This window comes from Amorphotheca resinae (genome assembly GCF_003019875.1).
Source record: "Amorphotheca resinae ATCC 22711 unplaced genomic scaffold M430scaffold_9, whole genome shotgun sequence".
Taxonomy (NCBI): domain Eukaryota; kingdom Fungi; phylum Ascomycota; class Leotiomycetes; order Helotiales; family Amorphothecaceae; genus Amorphotheca; species Amorphotheca resinae.
This window is the reverse complement of record NW_020194479.1, coordinates 1,233,239-1,255,567: the sequence shown is the minus strand read 5'-3', so window position 1 is coordinate 1,255,567 and position 22,329 is coordinate 1,233,239. Positions and strand designations below refer to the sequence as shown.

Below are 22,329 nucleotides of genomic sequence, written 5' to 3'. Positions count from 1 at the left end.
GGTTTTGATGGAAGGGGGAGGAGGGAGGGAGGGGAGGGAAGGGGAGGGGAGGGGGGAATGGGTATTGTAGGTATGCATAGGTAGATGAGGAGGGTATGATAGGTAGGGTAGGGTACGGAGGGTATGAAGGGGAGGGCGGGGGGTATGGTACGAGGATATTTATATTATATTTATATTATAACATATTATATTTTAATAGTGAAGAATGAAGAATGAAGAATGGATGGATGGGTTGCTCTTCTTGTTTTCTTTTTTTCGGGATTGATTCAAGTTTCTTTTTCGAGATTCAAGTTTGGGGGAGGGGGGGGGAGAGAGGTTTCTTTTGCTTGATTGATTGATTCTGTCATTGTAATATGGTATTGATTGATGATGAAGAGTTGAAGCTTTTCTTAGATGTAAGGTATGGTTGTATTGTATTGTGATTCCAGATAGCGATATATTCGATATCAATATGGATCCATATACTGGAATTCTATCCACCCATCTATCTATCTATATCTATGTATACCAAGCCAGCCAGCCGGTTGTTACAACCACACTACACTACTATCTTATAACCGTAGCCAACTCCCGTCTATCCAGAAAAAGAATAAAACAAACAAACAAACAGACAAGCAGGCATCATAGCTATATCTGTCTGCATGTCTAGGTAGGTAGATTACCCCGCGTGAATGAAAAACCCCCACAAAACGCACATATATCCTGCTCCATACATGCATGCATGCATGTTGGTTGGTTTGTCAAGGCGAAAATGCATGTTCTGCTCTTTCATTTCTGACTTATCACCAACTACAAATATCGAATTATGTATGTAGCTCACTTACTCAGAGAAGACCATGATCCAGACATGAAGGCCAGACATGTAAGCTGTTCTCCTACCTGCAATTGACTTGATCCTCTCATCAACGTGTCATGCGGGGAAGCCAAACCTGCCGTTGAGAAGGAAGGCCATAGCGGGGTCTGGTCAGACCACATCTCTGGCCTGTAGGCTGTAGGTCGAGACGGATGCGGAACATACATCGGGGAGGTGATAAGAAGGGGGGGGGGGAAACCTGCTGGGATCCTTGTACTTACACACTGCCTATATCTGACCTGTGTCCTGCCATGTGAGCATCTGGAATGCGCGTAGGTTCGAATCATCCCAGTTTTTCCCTGGAGAGATATTGGGTGGACATGCACGCATCGATTCCACGTGATGCTGGATGGTGTTGATTAAGGTTTGGCATCAGGTCTCGTGCAATCCTTCTCCTGTGTGGTCTTGGATGCTGCCAATACTGACTCGAGGCAGACTTCTTGAGGAGAATGCCACAATGCTGTGTCTCGTAAGCCTGCCAGCTTCCTTTCACCTTCATTCACCGCAAAGACGAGGACGAAAATGACAAGGAAGGCCCAGCTTCTACCTCTCTTGAGCTCCCGTGTTGGAATCTGCGCGAAAGGAGACAGGTCGTCGTGAGCAACGTCAGAGAAACATTCGCCGTCTGCACCCTCAACTGTGGTGACAATGACATGCTCACCCTGCTCTGCCCCCCTCGACGGCGTGGCATCAATCAGACAGCGGGCTCCTTGTTCAGAGGGTATGCCGACGACTCGGAACCTTATAGCAGAGGCGGCGGATCTCCCGTTCGAGACAACGAATCCGGCCTGACTCGAAGCAGGCGACTGGGCTACAGCCTACACCGTCCAGCTGCAAGTTCAATTCCCCACCAGTCTGATGGTTGCTTTTCTCCCCCTTCCCTGGCGAGACGGCGGGAGGGATCCGTTTCGTCCAGCAGAGCAGCATCTGCACAGGGCGGCTCGGCTTGTGACCTACATATAGCTCCCACGACCCACGACTATGGTAAAGGAGGGGGGAGACTCGAGAGAGGGGAGGGGAGGGGAGGGAGAGGGAAGAAGGGAGAGGCCAGATAGATGATGGCCAGAGACCGAGTCCAGCGGAGTGGTTGAGAAAAGGGAGACCGTGAGAGAGGACAGCCCGAACACTGCTTCGGGCATCTCATCTCTCCTCTCAGCTTTCGCCATCCCTCATCTCTCACCGCTGAATGCTGGATGCCTCGCAACATGTTCATGCACCCGAGACGGGTTGGCGGACGCGGGTGCGGGTGCGGGTGCGGTCGGCGCATCGGAGGCTCGGGAGGTCGGAGCGCATGGGTCCGGCAGCGGGGAGTGCATCCGGTGGCGAGGGCTGCACATTGGGTGGGATCAAGGGGGATATGAGATAAAGGGGGGGATATAGGGGAGAATAGGGGGGATATGGGATATAGGGGGAATATCTGATATAGGGTGATATAGGGGATACAGTATCTAGACGATGGTCTCTCCCAAATACAGTAGACGGTCAAGAGATGAGCATCTTCCAGGTTGGGAAAAGGGAAGGAGCAGAATACCCTTAGTAAAGGGGCAAGAGATGGCAATTGAGGCGTCTGGGCCCACGGCGATCAGGTCGGTGTCGGAAAACCACGTGTCCATGCAGCATTGCAGCTGAATGCATAGTTTGTTATGCACTGCATCCGGTCAGGGCCTCGGCCGCGCCGGGTGAAAGGTGAAGGTGAAGGTGGCGGTGGCGATCGATCAATCATGAGGAGAAGGATGGATGGTTCCTTTATTCCTGCTGTGTTTCCGAGTCCCTTATATACCTTCCTGTCTTACCTGATAGTCGAGTAAGCCGAGGACTTTTCCCCTCATCATGGGTTCTGCCTCTGCTTCGGTTGCGGTGCGAGGCTGGGCTGTGGCGCACCAGGCAAGAGAAGTGGCTGGAGAAGTCGGGGACGGGGGCTTTCGGGTCTACTACTGTGCAGGGCTTGGGGGGGCTTGAGGCTTTTGGGGCTTTGGGCTTGGGACTACGGGGCTCGGAACCACAAGCTACTTGTGCTTTTGGGACTTAAAGACCTTGAGGCTTTGGGCCTTGGGAACGCTAGATTTCCCGCTGAGCCAGCGTGTCGGGCGTATGCGCTTACACAGTTGAGTTCTAAGGTAGTCAGTCTGATGAGACGGATGGTCAAGTATCGCCAGGAGAGATACATACGGATACCTTCCCCATGTCTAGGTCGATACAGACCTACATACGTCTATACATAGGTAAGGTAGGTAGTGCATACATCCATACGTACATACATCCACCGCGCATTACATATACATATACATCCATCCATCCATCCATCCATCCATCCATCCATCCACATCCACAGCGACTCTCGCCATCCAATATCCCCAACTATCGATCCATGCGTCCTGCTTCCGACAGATCGCCCGGCGCTCCCGCCCTTCCAAGTTCTGGCCTTTCCGTCGCCTCCTCTGGTCAATAGTCCATAGTCAGATCCCTCCTCCATATCTCATCATCGAATCCCCTTCCTGTAACTAAGGTAAGGTAGAGCTATCCTCTGCCTCTTCTCTCTGCTCAAAGCAGCCAAGCCTCTTCCAAAGGCGGTGAGGAAACCCCCAAGTCGAACCCCAGAAGCTGCATTAAGCTTAACCATGCGACCAGCCTTCCCTTCCTTGCCCGCTGGAGTAAGAAGAGTTGAACTATTCTCTCGCCTTGTCACCCGTCCGTCCCTTTTCTTGTCTCGCTCTGTACAATACCCATACACACGCACACACAGACATACACTACACTACAATACAATACAATACAATACATACGATAATACATACAACTCTTACAATCAATCGAATCTCTCTTCCCCTCCCCCCGACCAAACTGGTCTGTGGCAGCCCGAGGCATCAACCATCAACCCACCCCGTACCCGTCCGCCCCTCCCCGCCCATAGTCGACGCCCGCTGAATCGTGCGTGGCCGTCCGCTCCGCTCTGTTTGCGCTGCTCTGCTCAGTCGTGGCCAGCTCTTTCGTTGTTGGCACCTCTGCCTTCCTCTCGTTTTTTTCTCCGGCCTGCGCGTTGTTGCGATCGGCGGGGCTGGCGATCCTCGACCTCGACCCTCATCGCCTATCATTCACTCTTTTTCTTACAGGTACACACCCCTCCACCCCCCACACAAACGACAAACCACACAAACATACCTGCCAGCCAGGTCTTCCTTCTCAACTCCCCTCTCTCCCTCCCTCCCTCCCTCCCCCACCACCTGCGTGCTGCACATCCAGCTGTAGAAGTGTCACGGTTTCTTTTCTCAACCCAACCCGACCTTCTACGCCTCTCGCTGACTGGACTTGCTGCTCTTCTTCTCAGGTGGCAATTCCCCTACCCGAAGCGTCGCGGCTCCTCCCCCCCCCCCAACCTGAACTTCCTCAATTCGAGCCCGGCCCAATCGAAGGGGTCATGAACACTTCACGTTCGCCTCACCAGACGCAATACTGAAGAAGGGAAAGGAGGATTCGAGAGACCTATAATCTATAATTCCTAATGGCAGGTGAGGGGCCCCAGCTGCGCTCCGGCCTCGAGTCTAATGGCACGTCCACCCCCTCCACGGTCGCCCTCCTCGACATCCTCCACTTCAACTACCCATGGGTCCTCTGCCTGATCTTCGTCGTCGCCTTCGTCGCCAACAGCGTGCTCACCGCCGACCCGGCCGCGGATTCGGGCAAGCCTACGGTGACGGGACCCGGCGGCAAGCCTCTCCCCCGATCACCCAAGCGGAAGGCCGAGGAGGAGGAGCGCCTGCGGAGGAAACGACAAGACTTCAGCCCCCTCCGCAAGCTGTTGTTCTACTGGCTTGCGGCCGGCGTGATAGCCACCTTCATCGCGAACGCCGCCAACATTGTCATCCATGCTCTGAAGATGCGTGAGGATGGCTGGTGGTGTGGGAAAGCGACCGCGGTACGTGGCAACTGGATTCTCTCTCCCCTGCGTGGAGTGCTGGCTGACGCTCTTGGATCGCATCACAGATCTACGTCTGCGGTTCGGCGTTTTTCTATAGCATGTTTCTCATCTCCTTAGTCGATACCACCCCGTCCCCGAACATCTCCCACCAGCTGACGTGGGTCGCTGCGCTCGTCGCGGAGCTTGTGCTGTTAGGGACCACCATCGCCCTCGACACCTCCCCCCATCTGGATACCAATTCTCTGCAGGAGGAGTGGGATAGGAAATTCCACAGGGGGGCCACCGACTGGGAGATTGCTGACATCACCATCGATGCCATCCGGGTCATTATGCTCATATTCCTCGTGGCCTTCTATATCGTCTTCTCTATCGAACGCTCCTACAAGAATCGGAGCTGGGGTTGTCAGCGGCAGAACCGGGGTGAGACAGCCCCCCTTCTTGTCAATGGGCGCGCAAATGGGAATGGGCACGTCCGTGGAAACGGGACCATCGCGCACGTCCACAACCCCAGCGCAGACTTTGGGAACGGGGATGCGGGGTCTGTTACGCCACATGGATCATCGCAGAACGGCAATACGGCGGGAGACGGTGTGGACGAGCATGCCAGCGGGCGCAAGAGCCCCGAGGAGAATCCCGCCTTCTACAAACCTACCACCGCGCCAAACCGCACCTGGTACGAGTACCTGAAGGGCTACTCGCTCTTCTTCCCTTATCTCTGGCCGCACAAGTCGCTGCGCCTGCAGCTGATTGTCGTAGCGTGCTTCGGCATCGTCCTCCTTCAGAGAGCCGTCAACATCGCCGTTCCTCTGCAGATGGGAACCGTGACCAACAAGCTCTCCGGCAAGGATGGAGAGAAGGGGATGCCGTGGGTCTCAATTTCCCTCCTGATCGCCTTCCGATTTCTGCAGGGCACGTCGGGGATCCTCGGTGCGGCCAGATCGGTCCTCTGGATCCCCATCTCACAGTACTCCTATCAAGCCCTGACCACCGCTTCTTTTGAGCACGTGCATAGTCTAAGTTTAGACTTCCACCTAGGCAAACGGACCGGGGAGGTGCTTTCGGCGTTAAACAAGGGCAATGCGATCAACAATTTCCTCGAACAGATTACATTCCAAGTCCTGCCCATGATCTTCGATCTTGGAGTGGCTATTGTCTACTTTGGGTATGAATTCGATGCATACTATGCCCTCGTCGTCAGCATAATCACATTCTCTTATCTCTACCTCACCATCCGCATGGCGCGCTGGCGAGCAGTGCAGCGGAGAGAGATGACCAACCTCGGCCGCGAGGAAGAGGCCGTCAAGAATGACTCTCTGACCTCGTACGAGACGGTCAAGTACTTCAATGCCGAGGAGTACGAGTTCAACCGGTACCGCTCTGCCGTATCCGCCTTCCAGAAGATGGAGTACAAGGTCATCGTCTCCCTTAACATCCTCAATATCTCTCAGAACATGGTCTTCATGACCGGGCTCCTGACCACCTCCTTCATTGCCGCGTACCAGGTAACGACCGGCGTGCGTGATGTCGGAGACTTCGTAAGCTTGATGACATACATGGCCCAGCTTCAGCAGCCGCTGAATTTCTTTGGGTCGTTCTACCGTGGCGTGCAGAGCGCCATGATCAGTGGGGAGCGTCTGCTGGAGCTGTTCAAGGAGCAGCCGACGGTGGTCGACTCTCCTACCGCCGTGCCCATGCCGACATGTGAAGGCGCCATCCGCTTCCAGAACGTCAAGTTCTCATACGACAAGCGGAAACCCGCACTCGAGGATCTGTCCTTCACCTGCCGCCCCGGAACGACGACTGCGTTTGTGGGGGAGTCCGGAGGCGGAAAGTCGACCGTCTTCCGGCTCCTGTTCCGCTTCTACGATGCGCAGCACGGGAGTATTCAGGTTGACGGTCACGATGTTAGGGACGTTACTATCGATTCGCTGCGCCGCCACATCGGCGTGGTTCCGCAGGACACCATCCTGTTCAACGAGACCCTCATGTACAATCTACGTTACGCCAACCCCAACGCCTCGGACGAGGAGATCTATGCAGCGTGCCGAGCTGCATCCATCCACGACAAGATCTTGGCCTTCCCCGATGGGTACAATACGAAGGTGGGAGAGCGTGGCCTCCGCTTGAGCGGCGGGGAGAAGCAACGGGTGGCAATTGCACGGACGATCATCAAGAACCCCCGGATCATCATGCTTGATGAAGCTACCGCAGCCTTGGACTCCGACACCGAGCAGAACATCCAAGAGGCGCTGATGACTCTATCCGAGGGCCGCACCATGCTCGTCATCGCGTGAGTATACCCCCAACCTCGTGCGTGTGTGGGAGAGGATTAATCGCTAACACTTCTATAGCCATCGGTTGTCTACGGTCACGAGCGCTGAACAGATCCTGGTTCTTCATGCTGGGAAGGTCGCTGAAGCCGGCACCCACCAAGAGCTCCTCGCAATGAAGGGCCGCTATGCCAGCATGTGGAAGAAACAGATTCGGGCTGAACGTGCAGCGGAGGCTGCATCGCAGATGGTTGCAAAAGCCAATGCTCTGCAGAAGGCCGCATTGGAACGTCCAGGTAGCTCCGGAAACGAGGGCGGGCCAAGCGAGGATGTCAGCGAGAACGAGGCCGAGAGCCGTAGGTTGGGTGTGGCATCGAGACCTCTCATCCATAGTACCGCGGGCCGTCAGGATTCCTCTTCTTCTACGAGCCGATCACAGGCCGACGATACGTTGGAGGACGATAGAGCGGATGAGGGAAAGGATCCCCAAGTCCCCGATCCTGCAGATCGGCCCGGGAAACCCGATGGTGATGCCGAGAATCTGCAGCGGACCGGGGGCGGAGAGGCGAGCCGCACATAACGGCCTCCCCCGCACAGTCCAGAAAGAATAGTTTGATTTCGTAGATGCTCTCTCTCTCTCTCTCCCCCCTTCTCTCACTCTTACGATACCCAGCGTTCAGACCTTGGGCAGAGCATCTCTCTCTCTCTCTCTCTTCCGAAATGAGTCAGTGTCAGGTGACCGCCCCGTCACAGCGGTTCACTTCTCATAGTGTGCTTAACGAATTCGCACAACATACGACTTCTTGTTCATATTGGTTCACCTTCACGATCACGGCTCACGAAGTTGTTTACAAAAATGGTGCATGCATGGGAAATGGAGGTTAGCGATTGCAGTTTATCATAGCTCTTTCTTTTACCTGAGTCTAAAAAGAAAAAGAAAGAAAAAACAAAAGAGGACTCAAAACAAAGCAAGCATAGAGGCAGGCGTTGACGTGTGCTTTATATGCACAAACGGGATACGAATCGAGATGTGGCAATCGCTAATAGATAATAATGGATGCAAATCACAACAACGATTGATGCGTTTTCTTTGTCACTGACCACCGTGAAACTGTGAGAGATGCAAAATATAAAACAAAAAACAACTTCGTCATACGTAGTAGGTTCTAATAGCACACGCTATCCGAAAAATCTCTCTCCATTTGACTATACTACAATCAATCCCATTTTTCATCTACACTCTCACTCCCCCCCTTCACACAAAACCCACCACCCCTGCACGTCTTATCTATCGGTATTCAGGACGAACGAAATCAGCGAAGGTCTTGGGTTCTTCGTAACCGTGGTGGTGGTCGTGGTGGTGGTCATCCTGGGGCCCGACGTACTCCATCTTCAGGACGTTGCCGCACTCTGGGCATCGCTCGATAGGGCGATCGCGGGACATCTAGTTTTTTTTTAAGTAAGCAGTGAGATCGGCGGAGGGAAAGGCTTTTCCTCGAGCGGCTCGGGAGGGGAGGGGAGGAAGGAGGGGAGCAGAAGATACGTACCGTGAGCCAGATGGTGACGTGGGAATCGGCAGGGTAGCCAGTGCAGCCGGCGTACTGCTCATCACCGAAGGACTTGACGATGATGGGGTTATCGAGTGTGCCTATCACGATCATCATCGGTCAGACATCATCAACCAAGACAAAGTAAAAAAGAGAACAGCTCCCGCCATCAGAAGATTGTGTGGTGTTCCAATTGGAAGGTGATTCCATTTCGCAGCACGGGAAGGTGGGGACGGCCGGGAGGGAAGATTTCCTGGACCCAAGAATCCTACCTTTGCGAGAAGCGTCCAGAGGCTTCATGTCGAAGATGTCGACGCCCTCCATCTTTCCCAGGATCTCGAGACGCTCGAGACCGGTTGCTTGCTCGAGGTCGGTGGGGACGGTGCCGGGCAGGGCTCCGGGGGGGAGCAGATCCTCTTCGGTCTTGATCTCTGGTGTTGGGTGCTGGTTAGCTTCTTTCCTTCCCTTGTGTGTGTGTGTCCCTCTCTCATATACATCCAAATACATATACATAGAACAGTCCCAGTCCATAGAGTATGCAAGCAAGGCCAGGCCAGGCAAGGCAAGCAAAGCTAAGCTATGGCCACCACAGCATAGCAGATCCCGAAAGCCAATTGCGGATGAAAACAAGCAGCAGACGCACCTTGGAACTTCTTAACCTTTCCCTCGTTGGCGCCGCTAGGAGGAGGGGTAGTGACTGTAAGAGCTCGCCGTCAGTTTTTTTTCTTCTCTTTCTATTCTGTCTTCCCGACTGCCTCCTCGTACGATGATGTACTCAGCAGCAGAATGGAAATGGGAGAGCACACGCACGGCGCACGAGAGAGGTGCTGAAGCTGCGCTTGACGACGGGGCTGACGGCCGCGCGGCGGGCGGCGGCGATCGCGGTGCGTTGGAGGAACATGGTGCTGGGCAATTGGAGGCAGATTGATGCTTTCCGGTCGTTGCGGGTTGGAGGGAGGGAAGTCGAAAGATTGTGATTACCGAAGTCTGGAATGTGAGGTGATGGCCGTCAGGCTGTCAGGCATTAACTTTGCACGTGATGCTGGCGTCACGGGCTGCGAGGGGGTGGTCTGTGCGTGGCGGAGTTGCTGTCCGAGGGGGTTTTCTGGCTTGGGACTTGATATAGGAGGTTATGAGTATCAGAGTACAAGTCTATATGTGGGTGAAGCAAGATGGCAAAGAAGGCCATACTCAAGTATGCTAATCTCATATCATTTCTTCATATACCTATTTGTTTCTAAACACCCACACATCACGTTTTCTCTTTCTTCGCCCTAACAAAGCCTCACCCCTTAACCCTCTCATCCATACTCCTCTCGTCATCCATTCCTCCTCAGCTCTTCAACCACCTCTACCTTTATTCAATCCGCTTCTTGGCATTCATTCCTAGACTTTCCAAACACAGTAACCTCAATCCGAGGTGTATCATTTTGCTTTCCAAAGAAGTGAAGCCAACCGGAAGCACTTGTTGGCTTGGCCCTCGTCCTCTCTCTTAGATCCCTGTCAGTTAGCTATCTGGAATTTTAACTTATTGCTGCTATTTCTTTCCTTCCTCTTGAAGTTTTTGTCTTGGTGTTCTTTATGATCCCCGAGTTCTTGGAGAACTCATTCGGTCACTCACCCACTTCCTTCCTTCCTTCCCTGATGCAGTTGCTATAGGTATAGGGTTTGTGCTATGTATATCACGATTTTTGTATTCCGAAATCATGGACTGAGAAACCGTGTTGGTTTGTTTGTCTTATTGGGTTTCTATTATAGTATTGAAGAGTTGCGGAACTGATTTCCTCTGCTTATGTTCTCCAACCAGACAGCCGGCAGTGCTTCACAATCTCGCAGTCCGCATTCAGCTGTGTCGATCAGAGTGACTATATTTTGCATTGCGTCTATGGCGGAAGGTAGTAGAACTAGTGTGTAAGTACTGCGTATTTATTGATGCTGATACACTGCAGAAAGGACAAGATCTCAAGATTCGGGGGACGGATACCTGCATACAGGGCTGGGTCTCGATAGCAGATCCACGCGAAATGAACGTGTCTTGATACTTATACCACTGCCAATCACGGATATCTGCTATAGATACAATCTGGACTTAGTTGGCTAGAACCCCCCTCCCCTTTTCTTTTCTCAAAAGAAAAGAAAAACATCTTCTCCCCTTTTCATTGCCCTCCAGTCCTACAAAGGATGTCAAGGCAGGATCTTTAACCACGAACAACAACAGTCCAACCAAGCCTCATGCAATTAGTGCGCATCAGGCATGTGTAGGATTTACCTAGAACCAGCTGCCAAAACCTGTCATACAGTAAGTAGTATCCGAGATCAAAGCACATTCACACAACCAAGCCTTCCCGAGAGGTAGTACACCAAATACCAAAACTATATTTCTATATATAAGCACATCATCTTCCCCTCCCCAACATCCCCTCCCCAACATCCCACAAGTATATATCTCATACCCAACACACCAAAGCAGTACCGTTCCCTCCCCCCCTTCCCCCATCAAGCTGTCAAAGCTGCATACTCGGGAAACCGAAACGGTTGCCCACCGACCAACCAGACGACGCCAAAAAAGACCTCCCGCATGAAGATGCATGACGGAATGTCGGAACGACGTTGTTCATGCGCGGCTCTTCGGCATATCTGAAACGGAGACGGCAGGGTTGGCGGGCGGGTTGTGCGATGCGAGGCTCTGCTTGGACCTGTCGTTGCGGAACACGTCAGTCTGTCAGTCAGTCGGGTGCTTTTGTCGGGTTTGGGCTTGGAGTCTTTGGTTCTCTTTTTTCTTTTTTCTTCTTTTTTTGTTGCTGCTGACGCGGCGGTGAGGATGGAGTTGGAGATGGAGATGGAGAGTTGGAGGTGTGTGGGCAAATGAGGGAGAAAGGGGGAAGGAAAAGGAGAAGGGGGAGGGAGAGGTAGAGATATGGATGTCTGAATGTTTAGGATATGGTACTAAAAACTAAGTAATAAGTTGCAAAAAAGGCATCTATCTGGATATATACTCGCCCAAGAGAATAATCTACCACGCTTGCGCCTCCGGATGCCAGTCTTTTCCTGTCCTTCCGTCCTTTCCTTCCTTGTCCTGCCTTCCTGCCTTCCTGTCCTACCTCCCAACCCAGGGGAGGAACCCAAAACACCAACTGATGTCGAATATATATGGATATAAATAGAGAAATAAAAAAGGATTCGTCAAATGGTGGCGGTCTCGCCGCGTAAGGAACGTGTGTCGAATCGAACCTATGTATATATATGGTCATACAGATGAGATGGATCGCTGGGTGTAGATCGAAGGATGGATAGATAGATAGATGGCTTCCAGTCTTCGATCAGTCCGAGATGTCGGTATGTGGAGGTCTTGGGTATTGCTTTGGAGGAGGTAGATAGATATCTGAATGTGAAGCATCTCCCGGCTCCTCGCAGCTAGTATTCGGTGTCCCCAGGATCAGAGGCGGGTGCTTCTGCTGGAGACGCTAAACGCTATAACTCACTGGCCTTCTCCTTGCAAGCAGCGGATGTGAAGCCGGCGCCGAGTTTCTGGGCTATAATACGCCACTTCTCCTGCTCGTAGTCATTCAGAGCCGTGCGCAGTTTTTGGACCTGGCAAGGACATTAGTTTAGATAAAGGGGTCCGAGCATGTCTCACACAATACTCACCGTCTCTTCTGTCCATTGCGTGCTCTTGGCTTTTAGTTTCGTACAGTAGCGGACTTGTAGAGTGCCAGAAGATCGACCAGGGAAGAACTCCGCGATCTGCTTCCAGGTCAAGGACTTATTCTCCTTCAGATCCACAAGTAATTGATCGTCCTCGGCCGTAAACTTCAGCTTTGGACCCCGGGGTCGCGGTGCTGGAGGAGGCATCCCCTCCATCCCAACAACACTCGGCGCGCCGCTTTGTTCCATCATACTATTCGAATCAACGTCGCCCATCCGAGGCATCTTCGACCGGTGACCTTGATTTGGCAAGGTATGAGCGTGATACTCTTGCACTGGTTGTCCACCATACCCCACCATCGACTGCTGAGACATCGAAGACATGCTTTGCATTTCGCCGCCCTGAATCGGTGCCTCTGGCAAAACTCCCATCTCTAACTCCATCTCGTCTCGCTGCCTCTTTGTTCCGGTAGGCGCTTGCATCTGCCGCGGCCCGTATGGTAACATTCCCTGCCCACCACCGAACTGAGGAGTTTGGTGGTGGGCCATGACATGCGGGCCGAGTAATACCTGGTGTTGTGGATGATGTGGGTGTTGCTGTTGCTGTTGCTGCTGATGATGATGAGGATGTTGCTGCTGTTGGGCCCCACCAAGCTCGTGCAGTGTATTAAGGCCTTGAGGGCCGCCCTGTTGGATATCTTGGACATGCGACCCGTAGACGCGCTCTTCAGGCTGGCCCTCTGGTTGTGAAGCATAGTCGATATAAGGATCGTGGCCTTCGCGGCCGGGTTCATAGAGAGACATGCATGGATTCCTCAGCGAACTGCTCTCGCAGGTCGCCGGGGGCAGAGATATTATGTGCTAGCGGGTAGCTGGGCCACGTTATGTTCTCAGAAGGCTAGTGATGCTGTGTTGCCTGTTTGTTGTTTGGGGCACTGCGACTGTCGCGTTTTGAAAGTTGGGTATATAATGCTCCAATATAGCTTGATGAGTGAGCAACCGAAAAATGCATCTGATGTAATATTATACGGTGTGCGGTGAGAGACTCGAAACAAAAAAGATAACACCTTCTTCCGTGAGGGCCGCTGTCTCGCGATATAACGCGGTAGTAGTATAGTGAACGAGGAGATATATAGAGCAGTAGGAAGGGGCATGCCTTTGCATTATATCTATCGTCCGATATTCCACTTTACTAGGCATTAACAACACTGTCGTAGGCCAATAATATAAGCTTTCTGACCCGTCTCGAGAGTTACTTCAAGGCGGTTCAGCGATTCGCTATAGTCCCAGACGGTAGCCGTGGGGAGCAGCAAGGAGAAACGATGCGTGAGCAGACATTTAGCACTTAGGATTATGCCTAGGTCCTCCAAACCCCAATTGGGAAACAAAGCACAAAAACACGCGGACCAGCAGCGTACAATGGAAGGAAAACTTGGGCAGCAAAGGCCGCCTGACAGTCCGGGGGGGGGGGCAAAAAGGAGGGAGTCCCAGGGATGTAGTGGGCCGTCGTGGGTCAGCTTCCCCGGCCCATGAATTCTGGAAAACTGCAAAGAACAACGTCAAACGGCAGAGAGTCCAAGGCTGGCACTTCCAGGCTTACTCGGCAAGAAGGGGCTTCGATGGCACGGAGGTAGGGGGCCTATACAATGCAAGCATTGAAAGTCGGAAGCGAGTCAATGCGCAGGGATGAATCTACGGACGTTATTAACAAATGACTGGGCAGAAAAGAGATTCATGGCGGAGATGACGAAAACCGTCATGCAAGAAGAGACATGGACAGCAGCGCGGATCGAAGACAATGTTGTCTTCGATCGTCGGCGGCGATGGCGGACGAATAGACGTCCCCAGGCTCCCCTGCCAGGTCTAACGGCCGTTTGCTCTTCTGGGACTCCCCAGGGCCCAGGCATAAATTAACATAATTGACTTTATTGAAATGTCCAGAAATAAATACCTCGAAGCCAGGGCCCTTGCAAGAAAGCCACGGACAGCCATGTGCAAAGAGGAAAAAGGAGAGCTGGAAAGGAGCCCTGGCCTGCTTGCCAAGTTACCATGGCCCTGGAAATGGGCGGCCCTACCAGCAGATCGCTGATGACCGTCAGCGTCATTTGCGATACGAAGCGTGTATTTCGTTTGATCCCGGCCCTCGCCATCAGGTACTCGCATTAACATTGGGATTATACCATAATTTTATGATGCCGGTAGTGTCGCCACAGTTGTTTCCGAAGGTGTGGAGGTCGTCCGTACATTTACGATCAAGGCATGAAGGATCTCCAGGGCCAAGCAGCGGATCTCGAGGCGAGCAGCAGCAGAAGCACAAGGCGACCTGCTCTTGCCAGGCCATGTTCTAGAATAGGTCAATCGGTAGTCGTTGGAACACTTACGAAATTGTGTGTAGGGGAAGGGCACCGAGGGGGCAGCGATTAGAAGAAGCCATGTTGTTCAAAGGAATAATCAACAATCAAGTGCAACTCCCATTTTATTACTTGACCAACACCATACGCCACCGCCAATGCAGGTCCCTGGCTGCACCAGCCTCCTGTTCCTGCGTCAGGAATCTCGCATGTGCCCGAGAGCCATGGACGCTGATCGTATAACACGTGAGTAGCACTTGGAACTAACATCTGTTCAATAAAATATTTCCTATGAACGTTGACAATTTATAATTATACAGGCTACTTTGTTGTTACAGGACGCCTCAACACCCGACCTAACGCCCGGAACCAAGACCTCTTACATCGGATATTATCACCAACACAATAGAGACCACACTTCCAAATTTACCTTCCCGCCCTGATACTGTCCCTCAAAATCTCACTGCATCTTACAGCCCATAGTGCTTCTATGCAAATGTATCTTCCCTGTCAACCCATATATCCTCCAATTCGGCAAAGTTCTGGAAATGCAGAGGTCGATGTTGGTCGCTGTAGAACGGTAGCGGCGTGTCGATCTTCACGTGCACCGGCTTCTTCTCGATTGACCCGAATGAGCTGCCCATGAAGCTATAGTTCCAGGAGTTGTTCTCCGGGACCAAGAAGAATCCTCTTATCTTGTCACTGAGTAGAAGCTGGCACTTCTCCCCCATATTTGTGGTAAACCCTTGGGGCTGATCGCTTCCCATGTCCTTATTCTCTACACCCCATTTATATCCTTGAGGCGTCAGGGCCCATGATGCTAGTGAGACACTGCCAGGCGTGAAGGAAACAGTCATGCTGACTGTCTTCTTGTCCCATGACTTGTGCGCATTCATAAGACGAGCATGCTGTGTGACATCCATGGCGGTCATGTACGGAGGCTCGTTGCCAGAGATTGTGTGGATAATTCCAAGTGGTTCCATCTGCTCCAGGGTTTCATGCTGTGGTAATTGCTGTGGCAGCTGAACGTCGCGTGTGTTACCGATCTGGGGGACCATGACTATACAACGAATTTCCTTGACCTGATCATTATCCGGAGGGGACGAGCCATAGAGGTATCCTGCCACCTGCACCCGGAGATCGGCGATGGTGATGAAACGCTTCAAAATGTTCTTTGGCATGATGTAAGTGTAATGGTCGTCTTCCTTGATATCATCAGACGAAATATAAATGTTGTTGGCCCGAGTTCGAAGGTTGGATGTTGCAATTGCTCTGGTTCTCCACTCGGTCTTCGATGCAAACGTCTGCTGTTCAAATTGCGAGGTTGTGGTCACAATGATGTCTTCCCCATGAACATTCTGGGTTTTCGTTGTTACAGCTGTGAGCTGCTGCTGCTCCTGCTGCTGTTTTTCGATTTCAGCAGCTTGCTGACGTTGCATCGATGGGGCGCTGATCTCCATGCCCAGAATGATATCTCGAACTTCGCTGCTCGTCAAACTCGAGGTGTTCACATTATTCTTCTTGCCATAATCATTCAAAATGAGGTCTCGTAATTGCGTCTCAACCTTGATCCAATCCTCATCGGATAATGTGGGCCAGATGTGATGTTCTTGAGTGATAACGGTCTTATCAGGTCTCAAGAGGAGTTTAGTCTTATCCGGATTCACGTGCAGAGCTCGAAGAATCAATATAAGACGGGAGAACGCCGTATAAGATGAGATACTCTTCAACCACTCATCATAGAGATTGAAAAGCACCATCTGTGGCTCGGTAGCTCGAAGGATCATGTCACCGAGTTTCTCAACCTTCATCGCTGCTTGGAAAGGCAACTGGAGTTCAGACGCGCGAATCGATATGTTGGGGAAATCAAGCAAATGCACCTCGAGAGGATCGAGAAGACCTTTCCGAGTGACAATCAATTGTTTTGGCTGCTCTTCGATGGGCAAAGATCGAATGAGTGCAGCCACTTCTTCGGCAGTCTTCCATTTTGCCAATTGTCCGAGACGCTTCTGACCAGCCCACACACTAGTGTGGATGATCTTCAGGAAGAGCTGACCTGTACGCGGATTGAAGATGAAGATGGCGCCGTTGATGGGCTTAGTCGTCAAATTGCCCTCAAAAGTCTTGTGAATTGTCACACGGTACACATTCGTGTCATCGATAAAGAGCTGAATCTGGTTGCTGAAGAGCTCGGAGTAGTTTTGAGAGTTGAGGAACTCTTGGTTGCTCTCCGAAGCATACAGCTGAAGACCTTTGCGAATACGCTCTCGGAGGACGTATAGTGCCGGGTTCGCCTTCATGATCTTTGCCATAGCTTGTTGAATAAGTGTCTTCAGACCTGGGAAATATTGACCATACGCGGAATAAAGATTGTAAGCAAGGTCAATACCAATCATGAGACCTGTGGCGGAAGGATAGATACTCATGCTGTCGGTCGTATAGTCGAGGTATTTCGCGCGTACATATCTTTCGATGTCGTGAGAGTCGTAGTCACCATATCGAAGCTGGACATCTACCCAGAATTTGTTGGTAGTTGTTGGCTCAATCACGTCCTTAGTGTCGAACAGGATTGATGGTCGGGTGACGTTCCACTTGTGACTTGCGAACAACAGAATGTCTGCGCAAGAACTGTTCATCTTATATGACTTTCTCGGATGGATAGTCTCCTTTTGTACAGTCTCAATACCTAGTTGCTCCAATTCCTGATCAAACACTTGACACAAATCCATGACAACTGACTCGTGGATCTTCTGCCACAAATGGGCCCGGAAGATCTGGATGAGTGAGATCTTAAGAGTTGGAATTTTACCGTGCAAAAAGATACCGGTCAAATCCAATTGGACTTGGAAACCGACGTAGACATTTGCTCTATTGATGGTGGGGGACCACCAGAGAGTGAAACGCCGATTTGGAATCTGGTTGAGACCAGATCTTTGGGCGTTGGTCAACTTCTTGAATTTCATCGACTCTTCAAAACCGGATGCCTTCTCCCAAAAGAGACCTTCCCAGGATGGGAAAGCAGTGGCTTTGAATAGTGTGTGTTCAAGGATGGTTTCCACACCACCAAGTGCTTGAATCACATCAGTTCGGTATGCGTTCAAATTCCACAATTTTCCATCGTGGCGTTGACTAGTCCACCAGAATGGGTTGCTCTTCATCAGCTGATAAGTCTTGAACTCGGTACGTGCACGGAAACCTTTGTCAAAACTCAAAGTGCTTCTGTCCTTTTGGAAGAGTGTATTGATACGTGGCAAACCACGGTCCCAGCTGTCTTCCAGATCTTCGAGTGTAAGTCGACGATTCTGTTGGGTGGCTTCCGCTCGTTTCTGGGAATACTCTGTCCAAACTCGCTGAGAATCGATGAATTCAGCCTCCCAAGGAATGATGTACCTGAAGATATTGGGAATCAAAGTATCTTCATCGTGGGTCATACCGGCACGATAGTGGGTGACACCAACATCTGTTTGTTTAGACCAGCGTTTATCACTTGTGGGGATGAGGATATGTGATCCGGAGATCATACCAAGACCACCAAGTTCTTTCGGGGTATAGAATACGGCAGGAGGAAATCGAGAAGGCATCTTGGAGTTGAGGCCAATTTTGACTCTGGTCTGGATCTTCGTCTCGCACTTCACTATTGTGTCGAGAAGATTAACAGTGGAGACGGCAGCTTCACGGTAGTATGTGAAGAGTGCGATGAGACTAGTGTTCCACTTGTTTGCGATCTTTGTAAAGGTGGTGGATCCAGAAGACATAAGAATTTGGCGGATGCGGTTGTTAAACTTCGCAATGTCTTCCTCGGTTACCTGGAGGAAAGCATGTGCTGTTCTTTCCTTCGTGGTATTATCAACTAAGGACCACACACTGTCCTTGACCGGGAATTCATCGTTCTGATTGCGAATCTTGGGCAATATTCTGACTTCGAAACCACACATAGAGAACAGCAAATTGGGGTTGTCTCGACTGTAGACGCTGGCGAATGTGTCGTCCCACTCAATGGTAGTCACAGATCTGGGCAGACGATTCTTAAGATCCCAGAAGACTGCGCGGCCGAGATTGACATCGTGTCTCATGAGACGCATGCGTGAATCTCTTGGCCAGCATTTCTTATTTCTATAGCCAATGACATTTTCGAAATTGGGATCTGGTTGCTCAGTAAGGAATCGCTGGATAAGATCACGCGACTCATCTGCTGTGAACCGGAAGAACACCCAAATGCGATCAATGTACCTGGTGTATAATCGGATAGGATGTTTGGTTTCTGTCTCACGGTCTCGGAATTGAAGGAAGTCGTTGGGGCTTTGTGGAGGTCCGGCAATTTCGCTTGCACGCTGTAGGCCCAATAGCAGGAGATCAAGGACAAGACCATAGTACTGGAAGACGAACGCGGAGAACTGGAGACCACGAATCATACCGTAGCTGTTAACGTGGTTCATATCCTTATAGGTGAGTTGGACATTGTTCTTTGATGAGATGTAATCCGCAAGATTGTGATCCATAATGAGCCTCAACAACCGATTCAGGAGAGTCAGATCAATCTTCTCGTAGACTTTGGACAATTGAGTTTCAATCATCACATTGCACTCTCCGTCGGCAGTTTCCCAAACCTTTTCTAGGTTGTTGATACCCTGCGCCCATTTGTAGGTGAGCAATGGTGGGACTTCCGAGTCAGATGGTTTGATCCATGCTGGGAAGAGGTGGCGCTGATCCGCTTGATACCACAGATATTGGTCAAGGTATGCATCACTGATCTTCTCCACCGGCTCAATGTCATAGACGGGATTGATCGTGCTGTAATTGTCGTTCATGTCTATTCCGACCTCCTTAAAGGCTCTCTGGGTGAGCAAAAAGCGCTTGATTCTCTCCAATGTGGTTCCGGGACTGTCGTATGCTTGCTCAATTAAAGCAAGCTCTTCTCGTTGACTCTGGTTCAGTCGGCCTTTGACAGAGTACGCTTCTCGAAGACGCTCGAGCGCAAGAATAAGGATTTTGGTATCATGCTTGTAGGAAACGCTAGGAAATGGTATAGGAGAAAATTTGCGCGATTCTAGCCAGTGGACAGTTGTGGTATAAATGGCCACGGCCTCCTCAGATGAGACGTAAGGGCCGTCTTTCATGTAGTTGTGCTGTCTCTCCTGCTCAGCCTTGAGCCAGAGTCGAGTTAGGCGCCCCAGATTTTTCTTGGCAACAGTCTTATCGACAGTTGCTCCTCTTCGAATGCGCTCACGATTATAATGGGCCACAGAAATCCACCAATCTGCCTTGCTCTTGACGTAACGGAGGATGATGTTCTCGATCGGTGCTGGCAATCCTGGCACCTTCCAAGGTATATTACTCTTCCAGCATCTCCAGGCTTCAGAGAGATGTTGCAAAACAGTGTTGACTTTGTTTTGCTTAATGCCTTCCGGCATCATATCCATCAAATCCGCCATGACCGAGGCACGGAGCTCGAGGTCAAAGTGTGATTCCACACGTTGCTTCGTGACCGTCTTTGCAACCCCTTTGCTGTGTCGTCCTTCAAACTGCCGAGAAAGAAGATTTCCGAGCCAACGCTCCAAGAGAGGGATGATTCCACGCATGAAGAACAACCACACTCTCCAAGCGGGAGCCCAGAAGCCGCAACCCGGGCCTTTGCCGACGGGACCGGAATTGAATCGGTAATAAATCAGATGCTTTAGATCTTTGCATGATCGAATCTGGTGCATCAGCTTGTACTTGTATCGATACATTCCCGTCAGTTGACCAACGTGGTTGAAAGCATATAGTATACCATCGGCAAGCTGGAATGCGTCAATGTTGCCTAGACGGTACTGAACTTGCGCATCGACTATCAATTTGGTAAGCTTGAGAATCTCACGCATGAGGTGGAAAGCATTTCCAAATCGGGACTTCTTTCGCTCTTTGGTGGTCAAGGTCTTGACTGGCTTCAAGTTGAAATTGTAATCGAGATGTAGGTACGTCAAATTCTTGCGATGGATAAGAAGGTTGAGCATGTTGAAGCCCTGACGGCAGACTTGAAGACCAGCTTCAACCCAATCAATGGAGGTTTGTTGGAAGAATTTTGTTTGTTTCAATGACTTCATCAAACTCTGCTTGTTTTGTGCTTTTGGCTTCTTCTTATGCAACTCATTCAAAACGTAGGTTTTCAAGAGTTTTTGGTACGAAACTCGGACTTTGACGGGTTGGCCTTGGGGGCAATGTTCCAGATACCACTGCTTCACTAGTGGAACGTCCTGAGCTCGGACCATGCGGCCGGATCGTCGATCGAACGGATAAGGTGCCCACCAAAGCGCAATAGCAGAGGCAGTCTCGCTCGTGTATAACTCTTCATCCGCCAAGAAAGGTTCGACGTCAGGGGGAAGCTCAAAGGCATCTTCCTCCGGTTCTTCATTATTTCCATATCCAAATATCTCATCCTCATGGCTGACTGTGATGTTCTTTGGTGCAACCGACCTTGAGGATATGGGATTGATAACAGGATCGAAATAGAACGCGGGCAAACTTGGATCTTCGGCACGGACGTAGACTACCTGAGGGTAAGAATACCACGAGAGCTTTACGCTTCGTGGAAGAGAGTTGTATAGGAATGGGAACGCTACCCGGTATTCGGTTCGGATGGGAGCGCGGAAAATGATACGGTCAATGGCGTTGAATTCTCCGAAGTCCTCATCGTTTGGATCAACATCTTTGTAAAGGGGTTCGAATCTTGGACCCCCTGGAATGGCGACGTTGAGCGCCTTGGCTGTGAGAAAACTATTTAGGTCAAACATGTGGAAATAGTTTTTGTCGACAATATCGCTCAAGAGTTGGTGACTGAGTCGATATAGTGTCGCCATCTGTGGCAATGTGAGATTCCATTCCTTGTAACTTGGACCGTTCACATGTGGAGTATCAATAAGTGGTCGATTTTCATAGAACCACTCAATGACGGCACCATCCTCGTTTTCATCCAGCTCCATCTGGATTGGCTCTAACGGCTCAACGTCCTCGATATTTTCTGACCAGGACAGAGGTGGCTCTTCATCATCGAAAGGAGGGAACCGCATTCGTTTGAAATGTCTTCGATCGCTCTTCTCCCTTCTCATGCATACCCACATCGTAGCCCATTGTGCATGGAAGACTGGCTCGATGACTCTCGGGATCTCATTAACCAAGGTCAGACAGCCGTTCACATGGTATAAAACTTTCACCTCCCTCGCCGACTCCCATGGCATGGGCATGTTTTCTAACAGCTTGAAAACTGCATGTGGCATAAACTTTAATGCCCCAAGATAACTGCGCTTGTCGCTGCTGAACTTCTTCTGCGAAACATCTCCTATATCCTTGACGATCTTTCGTAAATGCTCAGGAGGCATGTCGGCCTTCTGCGTTTCGACGAAGCCTCCCTTTCGCTTCTCCCCAAATCGATTCCTTTGCATCCTTAACCATTCCTTCTTCTTCTGGGCGAATTTTGCAACTTGGGGATCGGCAGGAGGTCGATAACCAGGTGGAGGTGGCGCACCTGGTGGCGCGCCCAGAGGCATAGAAGGAGGAGCAGAAGAGCTCCATCCCGGAGGAGGTGGAGGAGGTATGGACGACATTTCGGCAATAGTTCCCTCAATCCCCAAACTCCTACTGGTGACTGAGTGATGCCGTTGACGGGTGTCGCTCCAAACAGATGTTGCTTGTGGTGTTGATGAACTCGAAATATCTTCGTCGCGCTGGGCGGCCACCTTGTTTTAGCGCGCCGTCTTGTTCGGCTGGCAGC

The 22,329-nt window shown here is 51.1% G+C and overlaps 5 protein-coding genes across 5 annotated transcripts; 2 read left to right on the top strand and 3 right to left on the bottom strand.

Moving 5' to 3' along the window:
- The first annotated feature begins 438 nt into the window (after positions 1–438).
- Positions 439–733, top strand: M430DRAFT_265752 (hypothetical protein). Its single transcript, XM_024865422.1, has one exon. It carries the CDS (start codon positions 452–454, stop codon positions 647–649), a length of 198 nt encoding a protein of 65 aa, XP_024719160.1. The 5' UTR covers positions 439–451; the 3' UTR covers positions 650–733.
- A 3,416-nt stretch (positions 734–4,149) lies between these two features.
- M430DRAFT_265758 (hypothetical protein) lies at positions 4,150–7,889 on the top strand. The gene is made up of 3 exons (XM_024865423.1): positions 4,150–4,766; positions 4,835–7,059; positions 7,121–7,889. Exons 1-3 carry the CDS (start codon positions 4,353–4,355, stop codon positions 7,617–7,619), a joined length of 3,138 nt encoding a protein of 1,045 aa, XP_024719159.1. The 5' UTR covers positions 4,150–4,352; the 3' UTR covers positions 7,620–7,889.
- Positions 7,890–7,904: 15 nt separating this feature from the next.
- On the bottom strand, positions 7,905–9,559 carry M430DRAFT_265741 (hypothetical protein). Its single transcript, XM_024865421.1, has 5 exons — positions 9,397–9,559; positions 9,230–9,283; positions 8,859–9,017; positions 8,587–8,687; positions 7,905–8,483 (listed from the first exon to the last, which is right to left on the bottom strand). The coding sequence occupies exons 1-5, from the start codon at positions 9,485–9,487 to the stop codon at positions 8,328–8,330; spliced, it is 561 nt and encodes a 186-aa protein (XP_024719158.1). The 5' UTR covers positions 9,488–9,559; the 3' UTR covers positions 7,905–8,327.
- A 2,498-nt stretch (positions 9,560–12,057) lies between these two features.
- M430DRAFT_68298 (hypothetical protein) lies at positions 12,058–13,173 on the bottom strand (the record flags this gene model as incomplete). Its single annotated transcript, XM_024869340.1, has 2 exons — positions 12,235–13,173; positions 12,058–12,177 (listed from the first exon to the last, which is right to left on the bottom strand). Exons 1-2 carry the CDS (start codon positions 13,033–13,035, stop codon positions 12,058–12,060), a joined length of 921 nt encoding a protein of 306 aa, XP_024719157.1. The 5' UTR covers positions 13,036–13,173.
- Positions 13,174–14,418: 1,245 nt separating this feature from the next.
- On the bottom strand, positions 14,419–22,246 carry M430DRAFT_68297 (hypothetical protein; the record flags this gene model as incomplete). The annotated part of the gene is made up of 2 exons (XM_024869339.1): positions 15,135–22,246; positions 14,419–14,575 (listed from the first exon to the last, which is right to left on the bottom strand). Exons 1-2 carry the CDS (start codon positions 22,160–22,162, stop codon positions 14,419–14,421), a joined length of 7,185 nt encoding a protein of 2,394 aa, XP_024719156.1. The 5' UTR covers positions 22,163–22,246.
- Between the last annotated feature and the right edge of the window lie 83 nt (positions 22,247–22,329).

Bases quoted from the DNA above. Each gene is read 5' to 3' on its own strand.
- M430DRAFT_265752 (XM_024865422.1), top strand. From the start codon at position 452: ATGGATCCATATACTGGAATTCTATCCACCCATCTATCTATCTATATC.
- M430DRAFT_265758 (XM_024865423.1), top strand. From the start codon at position 4,353: ATGGCAGGTGAGGGGCCCCAGCTGCGCTCCGGCCTCGAGTCTAATGGC. The intron at 4,767-4,834 runs GTACGTGGCAAC...ATCGCATCACAG, and splicing joins GGTGTGGGAAAGCGACCGCG to ATCTACGTCTGCGGTTCGGC. The intron at 7,060-7,120 runs GTGAGTATACCC...ACACTTCTATAG, and splicing joins CGCACCATGCTCGTCATCGC to CCATCGGTTGTCTACGGTCA.
- M430DRAFT_265741 (XM_024865421.1), bottom strand. From the start codon at position 9,487: ATGTTCCTCCAACGCACCGCGATCGCCGCCGCCCGCCGCGCGGCCGTC. The intron at 9,018-9,229 runs GTGCGTCTGCTG...ACCCAACACCAG, and splicing joins AAAGGTTAAGAAGTTCCAAG to AGATCAAGACCGAAGAGGAT. The intron at 8,484-8,586 runs GTACGTATCTTC...AAAAAAAACTAG, and splicing joins ACGTCACCATCTGGCTCACG to ATGTCCCGCGATCGCCCTAT.